We start from the raw sequence: 19,688 nt of genomic DNA, 5'->3' as shown, positions 1-19,688 counted from the left end.
ACTCCAGAGCAACTGATTCGACCTCAAAGTCAGTGTCAAGGGCCTTGAGTCAACATCTTTGAAGACAGGAGCCAAGACTTCTGGCATTACAGCAAAGGACAGGTATTTGTTAGTGATGGGTGGTGGGAGGGCTTTCAATATCAAGTGGTAAATAGGCAGCATTACGCTATACTGGAAAGTGCTCCGTGGAGCATGAAATAGAGGGTGATAACCGCATCAGGGATGTGACATGGTTGGTCATATAGTATATAGTATAGCTGTATGCCTCCTCCGAGCACCTAGGGATCTAGGGCACTCAAATTGAAGAGAGTCTTAGTAGTGCTTTGAGGGGTGTCATCAGTGCATGAGACTGCTTGACAATTAGGCCCTGCAAAAAGCAGAAAAAACACTTTATTTTTGCCAAATATTCACTTGTTGATAAGAGGGAACATTCAAAACACCATAGGAATCTATTAAAAGATCCAGGGTTGGATAACTAGTAATGTTGTAACCATAATGAAGCCAATGGGATCGGTGAACTAATGTTCGTGAACATGAACCAGGTTAATGATGAGGAGTGTGGGAAGGCAAATTAACAAGCAATGGTAAACGCATTAGGTTTCGCTTACGGATGATTAATATTTTTGTTGTTGTTGTAAAGTTTAGCTTGTTAAGCAGTTGTGCAATATAAGTTACTGAAACTCCATAAAAGTGTTATGACACATTGTACAGTAACTGGTTGTAATGTATTGCGGGGAAACTAGGTAAAACGCGTAGGACAAAGAAAAACAAACAAGCAGTGGCCAAGCACGTTTGGAATGAATACATCAGATTTCAGGGAAATATCAATTTCAGAAACCTTTCACTGTACAATCAAAAACGGAATGATTGTAACTCTTATCACAGAAGATATAAGGATAAGGAGTAGATGTCTAACTCTATCCCATTTATTTGCCTGTATGTAACCAACGTAATGATGAAATAGGCAACAACGGTAAGCAAACTGCCTTTAACACTAACTACAAGAATATTAATTGAAAAAAAGGACAAATAAACATAACGTACACCCAACAGAGACAACACATTTTTTAAATGTCTGCTTAAATGGAGTACATAAGCTTGTAAGCTAAAGGCTGCTGGCCTTTACAAACCTCTCTAACCTCTCTGACATACTGCCCCACTCCAGCTGCCTTGGATTAAGAAACAGACTCCTGAGCTACAAGGACTGTTGTGGTACAGTACCTGCAGCAGCTGGGGCATCTGGGCTTTGCTTGTGTGGCTGTTTTTCTGCGACCATGGGAAAGCCCCTCAGCACCGTCTGCTCCATCGCTTCTGACAGAATCAAGACCACACTCGTCAACCCCACAGCAAGCAAATCACGCTGTTATGGGGCTCTTGTGATCACCGGCTCAGTCTCTGTTCTGCTCCTGTGTACTGCATGCACAGAGCAGTAGATGTCCGCAGCAGCGCACGAACCCTCAGATGAGAGACGCAAAATCTCACGTTTACTGTGTGCAGCTCACTTTACCCATGCACAGCAACCTGCTCAAGTGGGCTGGCTGCCTTGACAGAGACATAAATGTGGCTACCACACATGTGTCAACGAAATAAACCAGCAATAGTACAGCCCGTCACCCATGGTTAAATGCAGTTGTCATTCTGATGTAGTCGTGTGTGAATCGGATTTGTATGTATGTATCGCATACTTTTATAGACTGTCACCCAAAGGGTATCCTGGCGCTTTGACTCTACCTGACTATGCACAGTCACGGAAATTTACACCGCCCTTGGGAAGAGATAAGACTTCAGCCCTTTCTTGAACGAGGAAAGTTCGGACATACTCCTCAGGAACAGGGGAAGAGAATTCCAAAGCGGTAAAGCCAAAGGAACGGCCGCCCCTCCGTATCCTCTGGATTCTAGGGACTGCCACCAGGCTTGCAGAAGAGGACCGAAGAGGTCTAGCTGGCAAATAACAGGAAAAGAGTTCCTGCAATAGGACAGGCCCCTGTCCGTGTAGAGCCCTAAACACAATGCAAGACGCCTTAAAACAGATACGCTGGTGAATGGGCAACCAGTGCAGATCTTTTAGCGCTAAGGAAGAGGAGGCCGAGCGCATCCGAGAGAGGGCAAGCTTCGCTGCCATATTCTGTATGCGCTGCAACTTCCCGATCAAAGTACTTGGGGCACCCAGAAGTAGTGCGTTGCAGTAATCAAGCCTGCTCAGGATGATACTGCGCACCACCTCCGGTCTAGCAGGTACCGGAAGCATGGGAAGGATCTTACACAATGTACGCAATAGCAACATACATGTAGCGATTGTTTTATTTGCAAAGGCATCAAGCTGAAGATTTGGGCCAAACATAACGCCCAAGTTGCGAGCAGCATCCGCTGCCACGACTGTGCCCAAGGAAGAGACTGGCTAGAAGCCCGTCGGCAAAGGGCGAGGAGTTCAGTCCGTTTAGCAGTACAGTACCTCTGTTTTGGATCCATTAAACTGGAGGGAATTGTGTCTCAGCCAATCCGCAGTGGCTGTCATGCAGTGATGGAAAGTTTCCTTAGAGATGGCATCTCTGCCTTCAAAGGAAAAAATTAGCTGCGTGCATCGGCGTAATTGATGACCGAGATGCCAAAGATTTAATCAGCCTAATCAAAGGATGGAGATATAGTATGCTGACCCCTGGGGCACCCCTTGTCCTACCCTTCTGGTACCATATCTAAAAGGCGGCAAAGCCACTACCTGGTGCCTATTATAAAGATATGAAGTTAGCCAATCCCGGGCCCGCCCAGCTACCCCAATCTCTTCCAGTCTACTAATTAATGTAGCATGGTTGACCGTATCGAACCCGCCCAGTTTCGCTCCACGAGCGAAGATCGTTCAGGACAACCACCAGCGCGGATTCCGTGCCATGAGCTGGCTGGAAGCCGAACTGGGCCACATCCAGGCAGGTGTTAGCCTCTATGAAAGTGGACAGAGATTTGGTGACAAATTTCTCCATGATCTTAACGGGGAATGGGAGCAGCGAGATTGGCCTATAATCCGCAGGGCAGGTAGGGTCCAGTGTGGCCTTCTACAGAAGGGGGGAGACCACAGCAAGTTTCCAGCTGTCTGGAAAAGTGGTGGTACTAAATGACTGACAGCAGATGGAGTACAGAGGGGGAAAAAGTTCCTCACTGAACATTTTCCAAAACTTATGGGGCAGCGGATCCATCTGGGAGCCTGAGGACACACCATTGACCAGAGTACAAAAGTACTTGTAGGATGGAAAGATAAAGCTGTCCAGTGGCCAGTACTCTCTGGCTTCCCCGGGAGCGCCTGACGTAGACAGAGATTCTAACCCAATCGGGGACCGCAAACCGGGGGTACAGGAAGTGGACTGAGGACAAGGAGTGCATGTATCAGACAGGCCACTCAAAATGGTGGCAATATTGTCCTCAAATGCTGCAGCCAAGGAATCACACAAAGTCTGGGAGGCCGGGATGTTATTGGTCGCACACACCGGATGGGAGAGATCATTGACAATTTTAAACAAAGTCTGTGATTTATTAGCTGCTTGATCCAACATCTCCTCAAGGTACTTGGCTTTAGCACACTTAATCTGAGCTTTATAGGCCAAGAGTGACTGTTTGAACCGGGCTCTATCTAGCTCAGAGTAGTGCTTCCTCCATGTTCTTTCCGCCTGTCTGCACTGCAATTTCAACTAGAGAAGGTCTTTAGAATACCAAGGGGTGGCATGCTTAGGCCTATCCTTCGTTTTCCGCACGGGGACTATCTTATCCAGGGAATCTGTAATTTGTTGACAGAGGCGCTGGTAGCTCTCCTCTACCACTTCCCCCAACCTGAACCCCCCTGGTAATAACAGTGGTAGTGTGGAGTTTTTCAAAAGTCTGGACCACTGCCTACTAGATTTAGTAATACCTAAATCACTATCTTTAGGGGAACCAGCTGGAAGAAGTAGGGAAAAAGAACAAGGGAGTGATCGGTCCAACCCTGGGTAATTATGTCCCTGATATTAACCTGTGTAACAGCCGCAAAGACCAAGTCTAAGGTGTGCAGCTTCAGGTGAGTTGGAGATAGCACCAATTGCTGGAGATGCATATTGCTGCAGGCCTGACAAAGATCTTTATAGGCTGTGTCTGTGGGCCCGTAAGGCCAGAGGTTAAACTCTCCCAGAACTATAAGCCTGGCATGAGTATTTGAAAGGTCATAAATAAGATCTATCAGATCGAGGGAGGCTGTCACAGTACTACTAGGTGGTCTATAACATAACAGACCAGAGTATAAGACTCCCTTCTGATTTTTTAAAGAGAAACCCATGAGTTCAAACCCCTGAACTTCTTTGACCTCAAACTGGGATAAATCCAGTGTTTCCCTATAGATAAAGCCTACACCCCCTCCTCTGCCCCCCACTCGAGGGTTATGCCTGATCTTAAAGCCGGGAATACAGGCCAGTCCAAGGTCTACCTCTCTGTCGACCCTAGTCCAAGTCTCCGTAAGAAATAACACATCCAGGCCATGGAATTCCATTAGAAGAGTGATTTCCACATGATGTTTGCATAGAGAGCGGACATTAAGCAGGCTACAAGACAGCATCTCTGGACATCTAGTGATAGCTGCCGGCCGGCTGCCTTTGCTGGAACACTGGCCTACCTGAATGAGCTCATCTCTAGAATAGACTTGTCGAGCTGGAGCTGGAGAAACAGCATGGCTGGAGCTGGGCGCGACATGTGCGCGAACGGGCGCATTCGGTCTTACCTCTTGCGCACCTCCGGCGCGCCATCGGCGCGCCCGCTGTGCGCTTGGCTGGTATGCATCATAAATGCCGTTAGGCGCGGGAGTCCTGCGAGGCAAACCTCTAGCCCCTCAACCAAGATGGCGCCTGTAATTCGGCACCTCCTGGCTCCCTCACCCAAGATGGCGGCCAAAACGCTGCAATGCTGTCACAATGAGCCCTGATTCGGCCTGAGTCCCGCAAAGTACGGGGTGGAAAAACAATTATGGTGCAGGTAAGAACTAATAATCGCCCCCAAGGATGTCCAAAGTAAAAATAAAAATAATCGCCTGCATCCAGAATTGAGCAGCGCGATAATGCAAAGTATTTTAAAATTTTGTAAAATCTCAGCAAGGTGTTGCAGATAAGCGAGCGCGCAGCATGCAAGTGAAGTCTACCTGTGCTGGAAGTAGGCACCTGCTTATGAATGCTCCTCCAAACGCGGGAGTCCTGCGAGGCAAACCTCTAGCCCCTCAACCAAGATGGCGACTGTAATTCGGCACCTCCTGGCTCCCTCACCCAAGATGGCGGCCAAAACGCCGCGATGCGGTCACAATGAGCCCTGATTCGGCCTGAGTCCCGCAAAGTACGGGGTGGAAAAACAATTATGGTGCAGGTAAGAACTAATAATCGCCCCCAAGGATATCCAAATAAAAATTAAAATAATCGCCTGCATCCAGAATCGAGCAGCGCGATAATGCAAAGTATTTTAAAATTTTATAAAATCTCAGCAAGGTGTTGCAGATAAGCGAGCGCGCAGCAGGCATTTGCAGAAGATCCAAAACTGAATTGACCTGTTAGGCCGTGTTTCCACAAAAGTATCCCACATGTTATATTTTCGAAGTTTAACATACATAATTATTGATCTTTTTTATATGTATTAAAAATATAGCAACATTTCCTCATGTGGAATTATTTTGAAAAATATAACTTTTTTAAATATTGAAGATAAAGTATTTTGGATTTTTCTTACAGTACAGGTTCTTTCAACAAATATACCATAAGCACTACAATACCAAAATGGCTGCCCATTTCATGCAGATCGTGGAGACTTTGAAACTGCTCTGACGTGCCGGCTATGTTAGGAATGGCTCCTATGTGAGGCAGCTTCATTTGGGGCAGAGTGCGCATGTACGCTGTACCCCTGGAGCACCTCAAATGTCGGCTCAGGGTGTTTGAAAGGAAGAGAGGTTAAAGGAAGCGGGGAATCTGTACAGAAGGGGCCATGTCAGGGGCAAGCCAGTGCAAGTGCTGTGCATGCAAAACCTTTAAAAAAAATTGTTCCACAAAAGCGGATGGAAACAGTACTTGGTTAATGGGAAGCTGATAAGAGAACCACACGAGTAGCAACACGAGGACAGTATGCTACCGTCAATTGAAATGGAGGAAAAGTGGCAAGCACGGGAATTAAAGAAAAGCAAGGAAAGTAAGGGGGCGGGATGTAAGTTCCCTTTAAGATGTATATTAAACACAACAGATTTCACAAGCACAGCAACAGTGAAACCTAAAAATGGCCCAGTTTGTGACTAACATTTTGCAAGTTGTTTTCAAGAAATAACTGATTGCACTGGTAGCAAAACCGTTTACTGGAGGAAGGCCACAGCAGTCAAACATTCATCTCACCTGCCAGATGTTTGTGTTCCTACACATGTGTTGTATACATGTGTATGAGGAAACAACTGTTCAATGTGTCTACGTATTTATTCTTTACTCTTGGAGGTGGAACAACAACAGAAAATCACTTAAACCAGGCTGTAGGTTTACTTGCTATTGAATATTTACGCTTTGCATTCATAATTCCTTTTTTTAGCAGGTGTGGGTGCAGTGGTTGAGGTTCACTGTGTAAGTTTCAAGCATGGTTGGTGGTGGGTGTACAGTATACAGCTTACAACAGCATAAAATTATAGACACCAGTAAGAGAATAAATCTTACCTGTTAAGAGCTGTTAGTGTATGAGTATGATGAAGGGAAAATGCAGTCTCTTTAGGAGCCACAAAGAGCAAATTGTTTAACAGGCTGCAAACTGCAGACATGAGTGGCGGTGTCACTATGGCATACTGCTCATTCACAACAGCTGACAGTCGAGAATGTTCTGGGCTGGGAGATGCAGTTGTTACAATATCATTGTGACCTACAAATAATATTGAAAAAATGCACTTTATCCCATATTTAAACACTTGGTAAATGTTTACATCTGATTAAAAAGATTTAAAAGAGAAGTAAAACCAGTATAAACAAATTTAAGTAATTTTCAATACAAACCAGAAATACAATGGTCATTCTCAGAAATACAGTCGAAATCCACTTATGAAGGATTTGCACATTGGAAATAAAGCCATATCTACATTTTAGCTTCAACTGTTTTAGGAAGAATCTCAAAGAAAATTATCTACATTTTTAAGCATAATATGAGAAAATCTAGGTTTTGGGATGGACGGCATGCTCACCATACAGAGCCACATTGATGTCACTATAGAATATTTCTTTTCTAGCTATAAGTGCTGTAGAAGGTACTCAAACAAATCACAACAGAAGAGCAGCAGATAATTATTAGCCTCACATATGCTTAACTAATGTTAGAGGCTGCGTGATAGCACAAAACAACATGATTAGTTGGCTGCAAATTGTTTAGGGGTTGTGATATGGCTTGGGCCATGTTCAACCTTCTCTGCAGCTGCAGCTCAGAATTCTGGACATGTCATGAGCTCTAGAATTCTTGTGTGAAGCTGTATTTAATTGAAAGATGGCACAGAAGATGGTTGGTGCTCTGTAAACTGTTACTACTGCGGTTACTACCTGAATTGAACCTCAAAGCTATCATTGAGAGGCTTACTTCCTTATTTAGAATCTTAACACTGGCGACAAGCACCAGAAGACATGTAAGGAAGAGGACTTTCTACTTCCTAACAAACCCATGATCTTCATTTTAACTGTTAGTGGAACAAACCACTCAATGAAATCAGCTATTGTTTGTCATCACATACCATTACTTCCTTCTGCAGCAGTCTGGAAATGTTTTAATGAGGTGACAAAGCGAGTGCTCATCTTTGCATTGATTCTCTCTCTGACGAACAAGTTACTTACTTTCGGTAACAATGTATCTGGTGGAGACACAGTCTAGCTGCAGATTCCTTTAACTTTGAATATCCCCAGGCGTCAGACTGGATCCGGAAAACTTTCTGCAGCAACACCTCTGCGCACCAGGGGCGGTGCCGCATGGCTCCTCCCTGGTGTCAGCAGAGCCATATATGCCCCTCCCAGCGCGCTGACGTCAGTTTTCGTCGGAGAAACTTTTCCGCACCACAACACGGAGCCAACACCAAAAACTGTGAGAATATGGGAACAGTGTGCGAAAACAAAGAAAAGTAGAGCCATAAAGGACAGTGCCAGGTACTGTATTTTGAAAGCTAGTAAAAGGAAACAGCAGAGCACCGCTCGGAGAAACAATCCCACAGAGTGAAGGCCAAACCACCTGTGGAGGTAGATGAAGATATGAAACAACAACATGGCAGACAACAGAAAGTCTGCAACTATAAAGCATAACTGTGAAGGAGAACAAGTCCAGAGCATAAGAACAAGGACAATTTCACTACAAGACGTCACCAGAAAGAGACATTGGAACCCCAATAAGAGAGCGAGAGAATGTGGCAGAGCCCATAGACTTGAACTAATGAGTCGCAGGGGTGGTAAGAGACCCCAAGGCGACGGAGAAGGGGAGAGCAGGGGGGAAACATGAATAGATCCCATACCGTACAATCCAGGCAAAGGGTTGTAAAGGACACATGACATATGAGCATACCGCCAAATCATGAGAATGGGCGGAGTAGAGCAATGAAAACAGACTGAACAATTCGTGTAGGAGTGAAGTGAAAATGTCACCCTGTAGAAAGGTGAAGCCACCTGGAGGGAGGCGAGTATAGAAACCCCAACCTGAAAAGGTCCTCACAGAACGGGGAGGGCAGGCGGGCGTTAAGGAATCTGCAGCTAGACTGTGTATCTACCAGATACATCGTTAATGAAGGTAAGTAACTAGTTCATCTGATAGAGACATCTAGCCACAGATTCCTTAACTTAGAATAGATACCAAAGCCATACCGATAGAAGAGGTGGGTCTGCGACTGAACCCCATTAGGTTCCCGAGGGACTGTAGCCATCAACAAGGTGACGAAACACAGTGGGGACCGCAAACCAGAGCAGCCACACCAGACCATGAAGCTCAGAAAAGAGCGGAAGACATGGGGTGGCAAAAGCACCACAACCCATCCAAGAACAGCATGAAAACACATACTAGACATGTGAGTGTGAAAAGAACAGATCATGACTTTGGAAAGAAGTGGAACTGAACCTAGGGTCTGATGGATCCGTAGTATCCGGCATACCGACTGCAATTAAAACTCAGGAAGATGGCAACTGGTATGACAGAGTCAGCGCATACCGGGTAGCATGCACAACAGTGGAAAGAAGCACTGTGAAAACCTGCAGCAGCCAAAATACATGGGACAGCATAGGCAGGATGGCAATTTATGGCTAGAAAGTGCTGGTAGTACTAGAAATAGAAGACACGCCAGTATATAGTCGGTATGTGACAAGGCATGCGAAAGGGCGGACGGCAACCAGCAGAAGCACCTAAAACAGGGCTACAGTGAGAACGATATTCTAGTGAAAGATCGGAAGACACATAAGCAGACCACGTGGACGCTAGAACCACACGAAGTATAGGAAAGACCGTCCTGTAGGGCAGCGTGAGCAGCCTAGATGAGAGACAAATAGCAAGAAGGTAACCATCAAAAAGGGTACCAGGCATGTTAGACACCCACAAAAGGGCTCGTAGTATGAGCCTACAGGGTCAAGGACAACTTACACCGTAAGAAGGGACGGTGCCTGCATGATTGTGCTGTGTAAGAGCACAGAGCAGATATATGAGAAGAAGAAATACAGTCAAAACTGAAGCGTAACACAATAAAAGATTAGGGCACGCGAAAAAAACCAACAGCTATGTGGAAGCAGAACTGGACATGACAATGTCGAGGCCTGCAAGCGACATTAGTCCCTCGCCTAGGAAGAGCAACGGTCCTCCGCAAGACAGATGAGGAGATGGAGCCAGACACGATAGTGGAAACAGACATGACCAAACCAATAGTCCAGGGGCCCAAGAAGCGAGTATCCGGAGGAGAACACTCCCCATGAGAGTGTGACAGTCTGAACCCAAAGCAGAAGTATGGAAAAAACCTGTGAGGAAGCAGCAGGGAATGTGGAAAAACTCCTTTTGGGAAAGTGGCCAGAAAACGAGCACATAAGACAATGTACAGCAGAGATGTACATGGTAAATCCACTACCTTCAAAGACAAGCCCAGGAAGGGCTGACCATAGAAGCAACAACGCAAACATCCTATAATAGCAGACATACAAGGGTGCAATCCAAGTTTGCGCCAATACTAATAAGCGTGCTGCACATCAGCTTTTTCCCTTGCACAAAACGAGGACAGGTCGTCAGCCGTGAAAGAACTGCGCCTGAACTGAACAGAAAACAGGCCCCACGAAACAGTGGTCATCAAAGAAGAGCAGCCATAATAGACAAGAGGATCACTGCAACACTGAAAAAAGACCTCGTCAAGGCAGGCGAGGAAGAGGCCGCACGGTAAGGAACCCATACCGAGGCATAGAAGTACTACAGACAACTGGAGCTAATTGCAACCTAAGTGCAATAGAGCGATGCTAACGTTAGGATTGCAGCAGAAAATAGGACAGCCTGAGCCCCAGGAGGATGTCCGTGAGGAAGATTCCTTAGGAGCATACCTAGGCTAAAGCAGTTACCCAATAGCCAGCAAATACCCCACATAGGGTAAGTCTCAATCCCTGCAAGAGGACTGAAAGGAAGACAGAACCAGCCGTCAGGCTGTACTGAATGAATACTGAGATAGTGGAACAACCGCTTACAATATCGGGGTACTATTCAAGAACCCGGGACATTTTTGAAAATCAAACCAACAAGGCAGCATCTCCTATGCAGAAGAAAAAGATACTACAAGGCAGAAAGTCATGCCTCAGAGTTACGGTAGCCCAGACATGAGGAGGTGCACCGCTGAATCTGCGTGACAGTCAAAAAGGACCACGCCATTGAATGGCAGATCCCGAAGAGCATCCCGAACCTTGTCTGGGAAACGACTGTCGCGCAGCCATGCAAGACGGCGCAAAGCCACAGACCGAGCAAGAGCCCTTCCCACACAGTCAGTTGCATCAAGGGAAGATCAGAGGGAAAATTGCGCCATTCCCCTGCCATCAAGAATAAGGTGATGTAATTCTGCCAGCGGCCCTTCTGGAATTGAAGGAAGGAGGATCTCGACTAAGTCCCAAAGGCCAGAGGAAGAATGTGCGAACACGCAAGAAGTATTTAATGCGCGGATGCCGGCACTGGCAGAGGCAAAAAGTTGGCGACCACGTGTCCAACCACCTAGACTCCCTGGTGGGAGGTAACATCGACAAAGCGGAGGAAGGCTGCAAGTCAAAAGCCGCCTGAACAACTAGACTCTGAGCTCTAGGGTGAAGGGACAGGCAGAGTCGATCATCGGGGGCAGGATTGTGTCGACGAGCAATGTCCCGATCAACAGGGTCACAAGAGGAGGGCCTCGCCCATGTGCCAAGCATGATGTCAAATAAAGATCCCCTAAGGGGCAGCAAAGGCTCCATGTGGAGAAGATCCAATAAAGGATCAGAAGGCAGGGAAACCACAGGGGGCTGAAATCGAAGAATAGCTGCCGCCCTGTGAATAGCCCGTGCGTAGGCAGCACTAGCCTCAGTTGCCATTCTGGGAGGCGCAATAAACTGTTGGTAGGAAACGGGAGGAGACTAAATCGTCTACTCAACAGGAAAAGTGGAGGAGCCTGAGGCTGATCCAAAGGCCACGCAACACTAGGTACCTGCACCATGGGGCACCGAAACGCCCTCGGACCCGGGGAGTCCAGAGGAACGTAAAACTCTTGCAAAAGAGGAAGCTTAGGTGCCGGCACTGGCATCAACTGACGCAGTGTGGGAGTCGCATCGACGTCCGAGGAGTCAAGAGGAATGTTAACCTCGTGCAAAAGAGGAGGCGTAAATGTCGGCACCAGCGAGTCGGAGTCGTCTCGATGTCGACGACCTCCAAAGGGGACTCGGCCTGGGCGCCTTCCGATGGCGATCCCACCGCAATATGCAGGGAGGAATGACGTTGACAGAGCATTGAGCCGGGCGCCGCTCAGACGTCAGCGCAGGAAACTGCGCAGGGCTATGCGGTGAATGGAGGGATGGGCTGGACGGGCGACTGGGAGGGCCCTCTGGGCCGTGTTCTGTCGGCGTTGTATCAACTCCGGAACCGGAGTCAATGCACATGGCCGGCGCCGAGGACGAATCTGCCGGCGAAGACTCGACATGAGTGTCTTCCACCTCTGTGGGACTCGAAGGCGCACCAGGGAGAGGGGTTGACCTAAAGTAAGAGTGGAGTACTTTTGAATAAGCCTTCATTTGGGCCCGCTCGCTCTGACTCCAGGACAGGGAGGGTACAGAGGAGACGACTGCCGGACGACCGTGCCTGGCAAAGAGCAAGAGGAATGGGCGCCAGCTTAACGCGTATGGAAGTAAGACCTCCGTGGCTTACATTTGGGCTTACCCGCCTCTGAACGATCGTCCGTGGGAATGTGCGGCCAGCAATTTCATACAACGCTACCGCAGGGACATAAGTTTCATTTGTTGACAGGAGTCGCACTGTTTGGAGTTGTGGTGCACTCCCAGGCACCACATAGAGATGGCGTGCGGGTCCATGACAGACATCTGGTGAGCACAGGTCTCACTCGCCTTAAAGCCCGAAAGCATTGCACACTGTTCTGTGACGCTGAAGGCGTTGAGAAGGCCCAAAAAACAGGCCAAGGAACCGCTGGTTTCCAGGTACCACGTTGGGACGCAGAAAAGAAGAGAATCTGACGTCAGCGCGCCGGGAGGGGCATGTATGGCTCCGCTGACGGTGCTGCTGCAGAAAGTTTTCTGGATCCAGTCGGACGCCTGAGAATATTCTAAGTTAAGGAATCTGTGGCTAGATGTCACTATCAGATGAATAATTCACACATAAAACGGACTTCGCGGCCATCTTAATTAAATCAATTACCGCTCTTAAAGGAAGTTAAAATGCTAGATATGAAATGTTGAATAAAGAAGCAACTGTCCATAATCAATCCCCCTGCAAATTCCTCTACTTCAAAAGGTATGTTTTGATCTGGTACTTTTTTAACTGTGGGACTGCTGGAACTAGCTGACGACTAAGTGTTTTTACTGTGGTCCCTAAAGACTAAGCTATTCTTGTTGGAAAAATCAATATTACTGTGCAGCAATATCAGAAAGAACCTGTAACTGCGGTTATCCAGTATTGGTATCTTTCATAGATTCATATTTTTAAATTATTCCACAAAGTGGGAGTCCCCCAGTACCATTGTCAAGCAGTAATATAAAATGTATCATAGGCTAGAATGGCACTAGGCTCTCAGTTTAATAGCCCATCTATGTTCTTTTTAAAAAAGGACCAGGCTTGAACCATAACCAATTGGCTGCTAGCAGCCACTAGAACACTCCCAAGAAAGGCTGAGTCCCTCAGACTTTCCAGCACAAGTGGTAGCAATATCTAAAGTATAAGGAAAGCCTCTCCAGGGAGGAGGGTGGGTTACATGTGAATGAATCTAAGAAAGATACCAATACTGAATAACAGCAGTTTCAGGTAAGTAACTTACTTTCTTATCCAGTACTGGAGTTTCTTTCATAGGTTCACATGCTTTAATCAGAATAGCAAGTAGTATCTATATAAATGAACGTACCCTGAGTAGGTGGTGGGTAACATTAATATACATTTGCAAGTAACACATCAATAGAATGTACAGATAGAAATACTTTATGTACATATGCAAACAAGCAAACATTATCACGCAGAGTAAGAGGATATACATTTAGCTGTGAAATTCTAAAAGCAAGCAAAATTTGGAAAAGGCTTAAGCATTTACAACATCTATATCCACTTTAGAAATATACCTTTGAATATAAAAAGAAAAAGACACCTCTTCTTAAAGAGGCTCTCCTTATTGGAATAAATGTTGTAATACCGCCTGTCCCACAGCTGCGTCGATACAGTGTTGATTCTAGCCTGTAGTGCTGCATGAACGTATGAGTGCTTTTCCACATGGCAGCACGGCAAATCTTCTTGAGTGGATTGCCTGCGAGCAGAGCAGACTTAAGTGGACACTGCTCTAGTCGAGTGGGTTTTAGGTTTTTTCGCCAGAGGTTTTCCCACTTTAGTATTGTGAAATTGGATTGTTGCTGAGATCCATCTGGCAATGGTTTGTTTTGTCAGAGTTCAGTTTTGACCACCTTGACCATAAGCTACAAATAACTGGTCAGTTTTAGAGAAATGTTCATAGTTCTTTGCATACTAAATTTGAGGAATCTTTTAATAGGCAAAGTTTGTAGCACCAGTTCAGTTGGTGTGGCTGGGTTAAGGAAAAAAGTTCAAAGAATGACAGGTTCATTGATGTGAAATTGGGAAGGAACCTTGGGGAGGAACTTTGGGTTTGTTTCAAGAAGCACAAACTCATCCGTGAAGCGAAGAAAGGGTTCCTGAGTGGTAAAAGCCTGAATCTCACTGACCCTTCTGGTAGATGTGAGAGCAAGAAGAAGAGCAACCTACCACGTGAACATTTTTAATTCAGCCGGATGAAAAAGGCTTGAAAGGCTGCTTCATTAGCTGTGAAAGGCCCACATTAAAATGCCATTCCAGGGGAGGGGGCTGTACCGGAGGGAAGGTTCTGAAGAGTCCTTTCATGAATTGCTTGACAAACTTGTGGAGCAGACGGATAATGTTTCCCGTGATCATCGGTACCAAGAGATTGCCGCAAGGTGAACCTTCACTGAAGAGTAAACTAGGCCTGACTTTGCCAGAAAGAGAAGGTACAGCACGATCTGCTCAGGAGAGGCTTTGAACGGATGTAAGTAGTTCTGGAGCCACCAGTGACAACATCTCTTCTATTCTAACCTGTATTCAGCCCTAGATTTAAAGAGAATATCCCTGCAGTCTTGCAGGACTATAAGATTCCAAAATTCGTACAACTCAGGAGCCATGCATGCATGTGAAGAGATGCTGGCTCCAGATGACATATTTGATCTTTGCTCCGAGTCAGGAAAGACGTTGTTGGTAGGAGGTGAATGGGCTTGGTCTCTGAAAGAATGAGAAGCTCCAAACACCAGGAAAATTCAGAGGTTTGCTGATTAATTTGAGCATGTGTCCTCGGATTATGACATCCATGACCCACTTATCCACTGCAATGAGGGACCATTGCTGGAGGTAGCGTGTTATACAGCCTTCAAGATGTTTTTTCAGAGTGTGGGGAGTAACCGGCACCTGTGTACAATCACTGCTTTCTAGCAGTATCTCGCCATCTGGTGGGCTGTTTTCCTCTTGCTGGCTACTTGTACGCCGCTGAAGGTGGTAACCGATATTGTTGGGCATACAGTGGGTGATACTGACCCTAGAAAGGCTGATAGTTTAAGGGCTGTCTTTTCATCTGCAAGGTTCCTAGGGACTCTGCTGTATCGGTGTCTGCCCTCATAGCCTGGAGAGCGTCATCAATGTGTTTACCAAATAATGGTTCTCCATCATATGGCATATCCAAGATTTTACTTTGGACTTCTGGTCAGAATGATGTTGCTATCAGCCAGCCTTGCCTTCTGAGTACTGCAGCTCCAGCTAATTGCCTGAACACTGTTGAGGAGATATCGATGGCACAATTAATGATCTCTGCAGGGACTTGTCTCCCTCTTGGAGAATCTTCTTTGCATCCACCTTAGCATCTTCTGACTGAAGGTCTGCAAATTGAGGCATATCAGACCACATCTGCCTGTCAAATTTCCCTAGGATCTCCAGAGAATTAATTGCTCGAACAGTGATGGGTGCCATACTAGAAAAGCTCTTGCCAACGTTTTCTTGACAGCATCCATCCCTGTCCAGTGGAGCTGTGACAGTGGTCAAAGGGTTCTTTGAACACCGCTGGGCTGCTTGAGATGACTGACTCCGGTGTGGGTTGGCAATTAGACAAGCCGGTGATTCATTCAGTGCCTTGTACTTTTTTATCTAGTCTAGGCATTACTGCCGATACCGTGGCTGAATTTTTCATAGTTCTTATTTCTTCCTACCAAATGAAGTCCACAATAGGAAAAGCTCTTATGGATCTCTTCATGGACTCTTTAAAATCATACAGAAAGTAGTCCGTCTGCTTGGCGGTCAGAGGAAGGTGAAACCTCTTTGCTGCCCTCTCCATGATGTTGAGGAAACCACAAATGTCATCTGCTGGCGAGTCTACTAGTGGCGTATCAGGAGGAGATGGCATTGGTATTAAGTAATCATACCACTCATTAGGAGTTGAAGCAGGGTCTCTGATCTATGCCTCCTCTGGATTCTCATCCAAGGAAGCTGGATCATCTGCTGGAGGGTCTGCCAATGTATGTGCCAGGGACGGTAAATCAGTCACTGGTAACTGTAAAGTATGTGACCGAGGAATTGCTGTTTGAATTTGCGGGGACCGCATAGGCATCTGTTGTCGAGGCATAGGATCAGATGTTGCCGGCTCTGATAACCTTTTATAGTAATCTTGGAGCATGTGCTGAAGGGTGCACAGACAAAATATCGAGATTTAAATTTCGATATACAATTATATTGAAGTTTAAATATTCAAGGGACATAATATAGAAGGTAAGTAATATTGACACTTTTAATATCGATATTAGTAATATCGAAGTTTTAAATATCGATGTCAGTAATATCGATGTAAATAATTTCGATGTTACTAATATCGATTTTTTAATAATTTTTGTGTATATTATATTGTATTTATTATGTTTTTTTATTTTTTTCTAATGTTATTTAATTAAATTTTGTATTTTAGTACTGTAGCGGGTTGTGGGTTTATAGTGGAATAGGGTGGGAAGTAATTTAATTATGTTAAATTAATTATTAATTAGTAGGAATTATCAATTAATTTTAAATAATTGGTAATTAAATGTAATTAATTGGTAATTCATTTTAATTAATTGATTAAATGATAAATATGTTCTGTAGCGGGTTGTGGGTTTATAGGGGAATATGGTGGGAAGTAATTTAAATGTAATTAAGTAATAATGTATTTAAATTAATTGTTTTGTTAATTATATAATTGTTAAATAATTATTAATTGGTACTTAAATATTATAAAACGGTATTTTTTAATACATTTTTTCGGTTAAATATATTTTGCTAATCATGTTTTTAATAATTATGTATAGGTATTGTAAATGGTTTATATTTATTTATTAGTTCATATTTTTATTATTAAAAAAAAGCTTTTATTTATAAGTATGTTATTTTAACCCCTACGGTAGCGGGTTGTGGGTTTATAGGGGAATAGGGTGGGAAGTAATTTAATTATGTTAAATTAATTATTAATTAGTAGGAATTATTAATTAATTTTAAATAATTGGTAATTAAATGTAATTAATTGGTAATTCATTTTAATTAATTGATTAAATGATAAATATGTTCTGTAGCGGGTTGTGGGTTTATAGGGGAATAGGGTGGGAAGTAATTTAATTATGTTAAATTAATTATTAATTAGTAGGAATTATTAATTAATTTTAAATAATTGGTAATTAAATTTAATCAATTGGTAATTCATTTTAAATAATTGATTAAATGATAAATATGTTCTGTAGCGGGTTGTGGGTTTATAGGGGAATATGGTGGGAAGTAATTTAAATGTAATAAAGTAATAATGTATTTAAATTAATTGTTTTGTTAATTATATAATTGTTAAATAATTATTAATTGGTAATTAAATATTATAAAATGGTATTTTTTAATACATTTTTTCGGGTAAATATATTTTGCTAATCATGTTTTTAATAATTATGTATAGGTATTGTAAATGGTTTATATTTATTTATTAGTTCATATTTTTATTATTAAAAAAAAGCTTTTATTTATAAGTATGTTATTTTAACCCCTACGGTATCCAACACTTTCCCTACTGTTGCACTCTCTGGAGGGGGAATAGTAATTTTTACCCCTACGCTATCCAACACTTTCCCTACTGTTGCAGTCTCTGGAGTGGGAATAGTAATTGTTACCCCTACGCTATCCAACACTTTCCCTACTGTTGCACTCTCTGGAGTGGGAATAGTAATTTTTACCCCTACGCTATCCAACACTTTCCCTACTGTTGCACTCTCTGGAGTTGGAAGAGTAATTTTAACCCTACGCCATCCAACACTTTTCCTACTGTTGCACTCTCTGGAGTGGGAATAGTAATTGTTACCCCTACGCTATCCAACACTTTCCCTACTGTTGCACTCTCCGGAATTGGAATAGTAATTGTTACCCCTACGCTATCCAACACTTTCCCTACTGTTGCACTCTCTGGAGTTGGAATAGTAATTGTTACCCCTACGCTATCCAACACTTTCCCTACTGTTGCACTCTCTGGAGTTGGAATAGTAATTTTTACCCCTACGCTATCCAACACTTTCCCTACTGTTGCACTTTCTGGAGTGGGAATAGTAATTGTTACCCCAACACTATCCAACACTTTCCCTACTGTTGCACTCTCTAGAGTGGGAATAGTAATTGTTACCCCTACGCTATCCAACACTTTCCCTACTGTTGCACTCTCTGGAGTGGGAATAGTAATTTTTACTCATACCCTAAAATGTATTTAGTTTTTTTAATTAGTTTTATGTTGTTATTAATTGTTATTTATATTATTTTATGTATATAAATGTATTTGTAATTTATTATATGTTTATTTATTTATACGTTATTAAAATAATTAATTTAGAGTTATTATTAATGAAAACTATACTATGTATTATAGCTTTATTATTATTAATTTGTATTACATTATGTATTAATTTTAAATATAATATATTTTTTAATATGTTTATTACGTTTATAAGTATTATTTTGTTAATATAACATTTTTATTTTATTAAAATAAAACAATATTTTACAAAAAACGATATTTTGACATTCTATATTTTTTTTCTCGATATTTTTGTACTTACTTTGTTAGGGATAGGATCTTGATATTTTTGCCATAGATATTTTTGTTGCGATAATTTTGTATATCGATATTTTTGTATTCGAGAATTTGTCATAGATTCGTGGTGAAGGTTGGTTACTAACTCCAGTGGTATCTGAACTGACTGCTCTTAGTGGTCCTGTTGGCTATAGGCAGTGTACTGCTCCTGAACATGTGTGGCTGTTCTCCCTCATATTATGCATCACCATCATATTGCTAATCATCATCATACTCTTAGCACTTTACTTCCAACTCAGAGGGGATATGAGCCACCCCAAACAGGGCCTTCATCTTCTAAATCTTCATCTACAGGTAAATGTGCAGGTCTGAATGGCAAAACTTTACTTGTTGGTATGTGAGCAGGGAAAAACAAGTCCTTGAGTGACATCTTGCATTGTGACAATATTGATCTAGGCATCAATGGTGTCTTTGTTTGGGTCAACAATGCTGTTAAAGCAGGTGTTTTCATTGATGGCGGTTCCCTAGACGTCGACTAGGTTTTCTTTGGCATTTCTGCCGTCATATGAATTTTGTTTAGACAGGGTTGTGGTTGACGGTGCTCTCGTTGACGAGGCTGTCAGCGGCGGTGTCTCCGTCAACGGGACTGCTGTCTTTAACTATGGTGTCGTCGATGGGCTCTTCGACAACGGTTTCAGCATCAGGTCTGAAGATGAAGGAACCTTCTCATATACCCTTTTTTATGACAGTCCCATCGTCGACAGCTTTTAAGGAGTAATAATCATCAATGTCGATGAAGACAAGGAAACAATCATTGGTGTTGCTGCAGTGGACAACGTCAACGTCACAGTCAGGGGGGTCACGGATA

General features: G+C 43.7%; 1 protein-coding gene across 1 annotated transcript in view; it reads right to left on the bottom strand.

The window, feature by feature from the left end:
- RTTN (rotatin) overlaps window positions 1–19,688 on the bottom strand; it is a 1,129,552-nt gene that overhangs the window by 331,296 nt on the left and 778,568 nt on the right. Inside the window, exon 37 of the mRNA XM_086965450.1 lies at window positions 6,681–6,879. Within this exon, the coding sequence (XP_086821576.1) occupies window positions 6,681–6,879 (199 nt within the window). The remainder of the gene's footprint in view (window positions 1–6,680; window positions 6,880–19,688) is intronic.

Source organism: Lissotriton vulgaris, chromosome 4_1 (genome assembly GCF_964263255.1).
Source record: "Lissotriton vulgaris chromosome 4_1, aLisVul1.2, whole genome shotgun sequence".
NCBI lineage: Eukaryota > Metazoa > Chordata > Amphibia > Caudata > Salamandridae > Lissotriton > Lissotriton vulgaris.
This window is presented reverse-complemented; position numbering and strand designations above follow the sequence as displayed.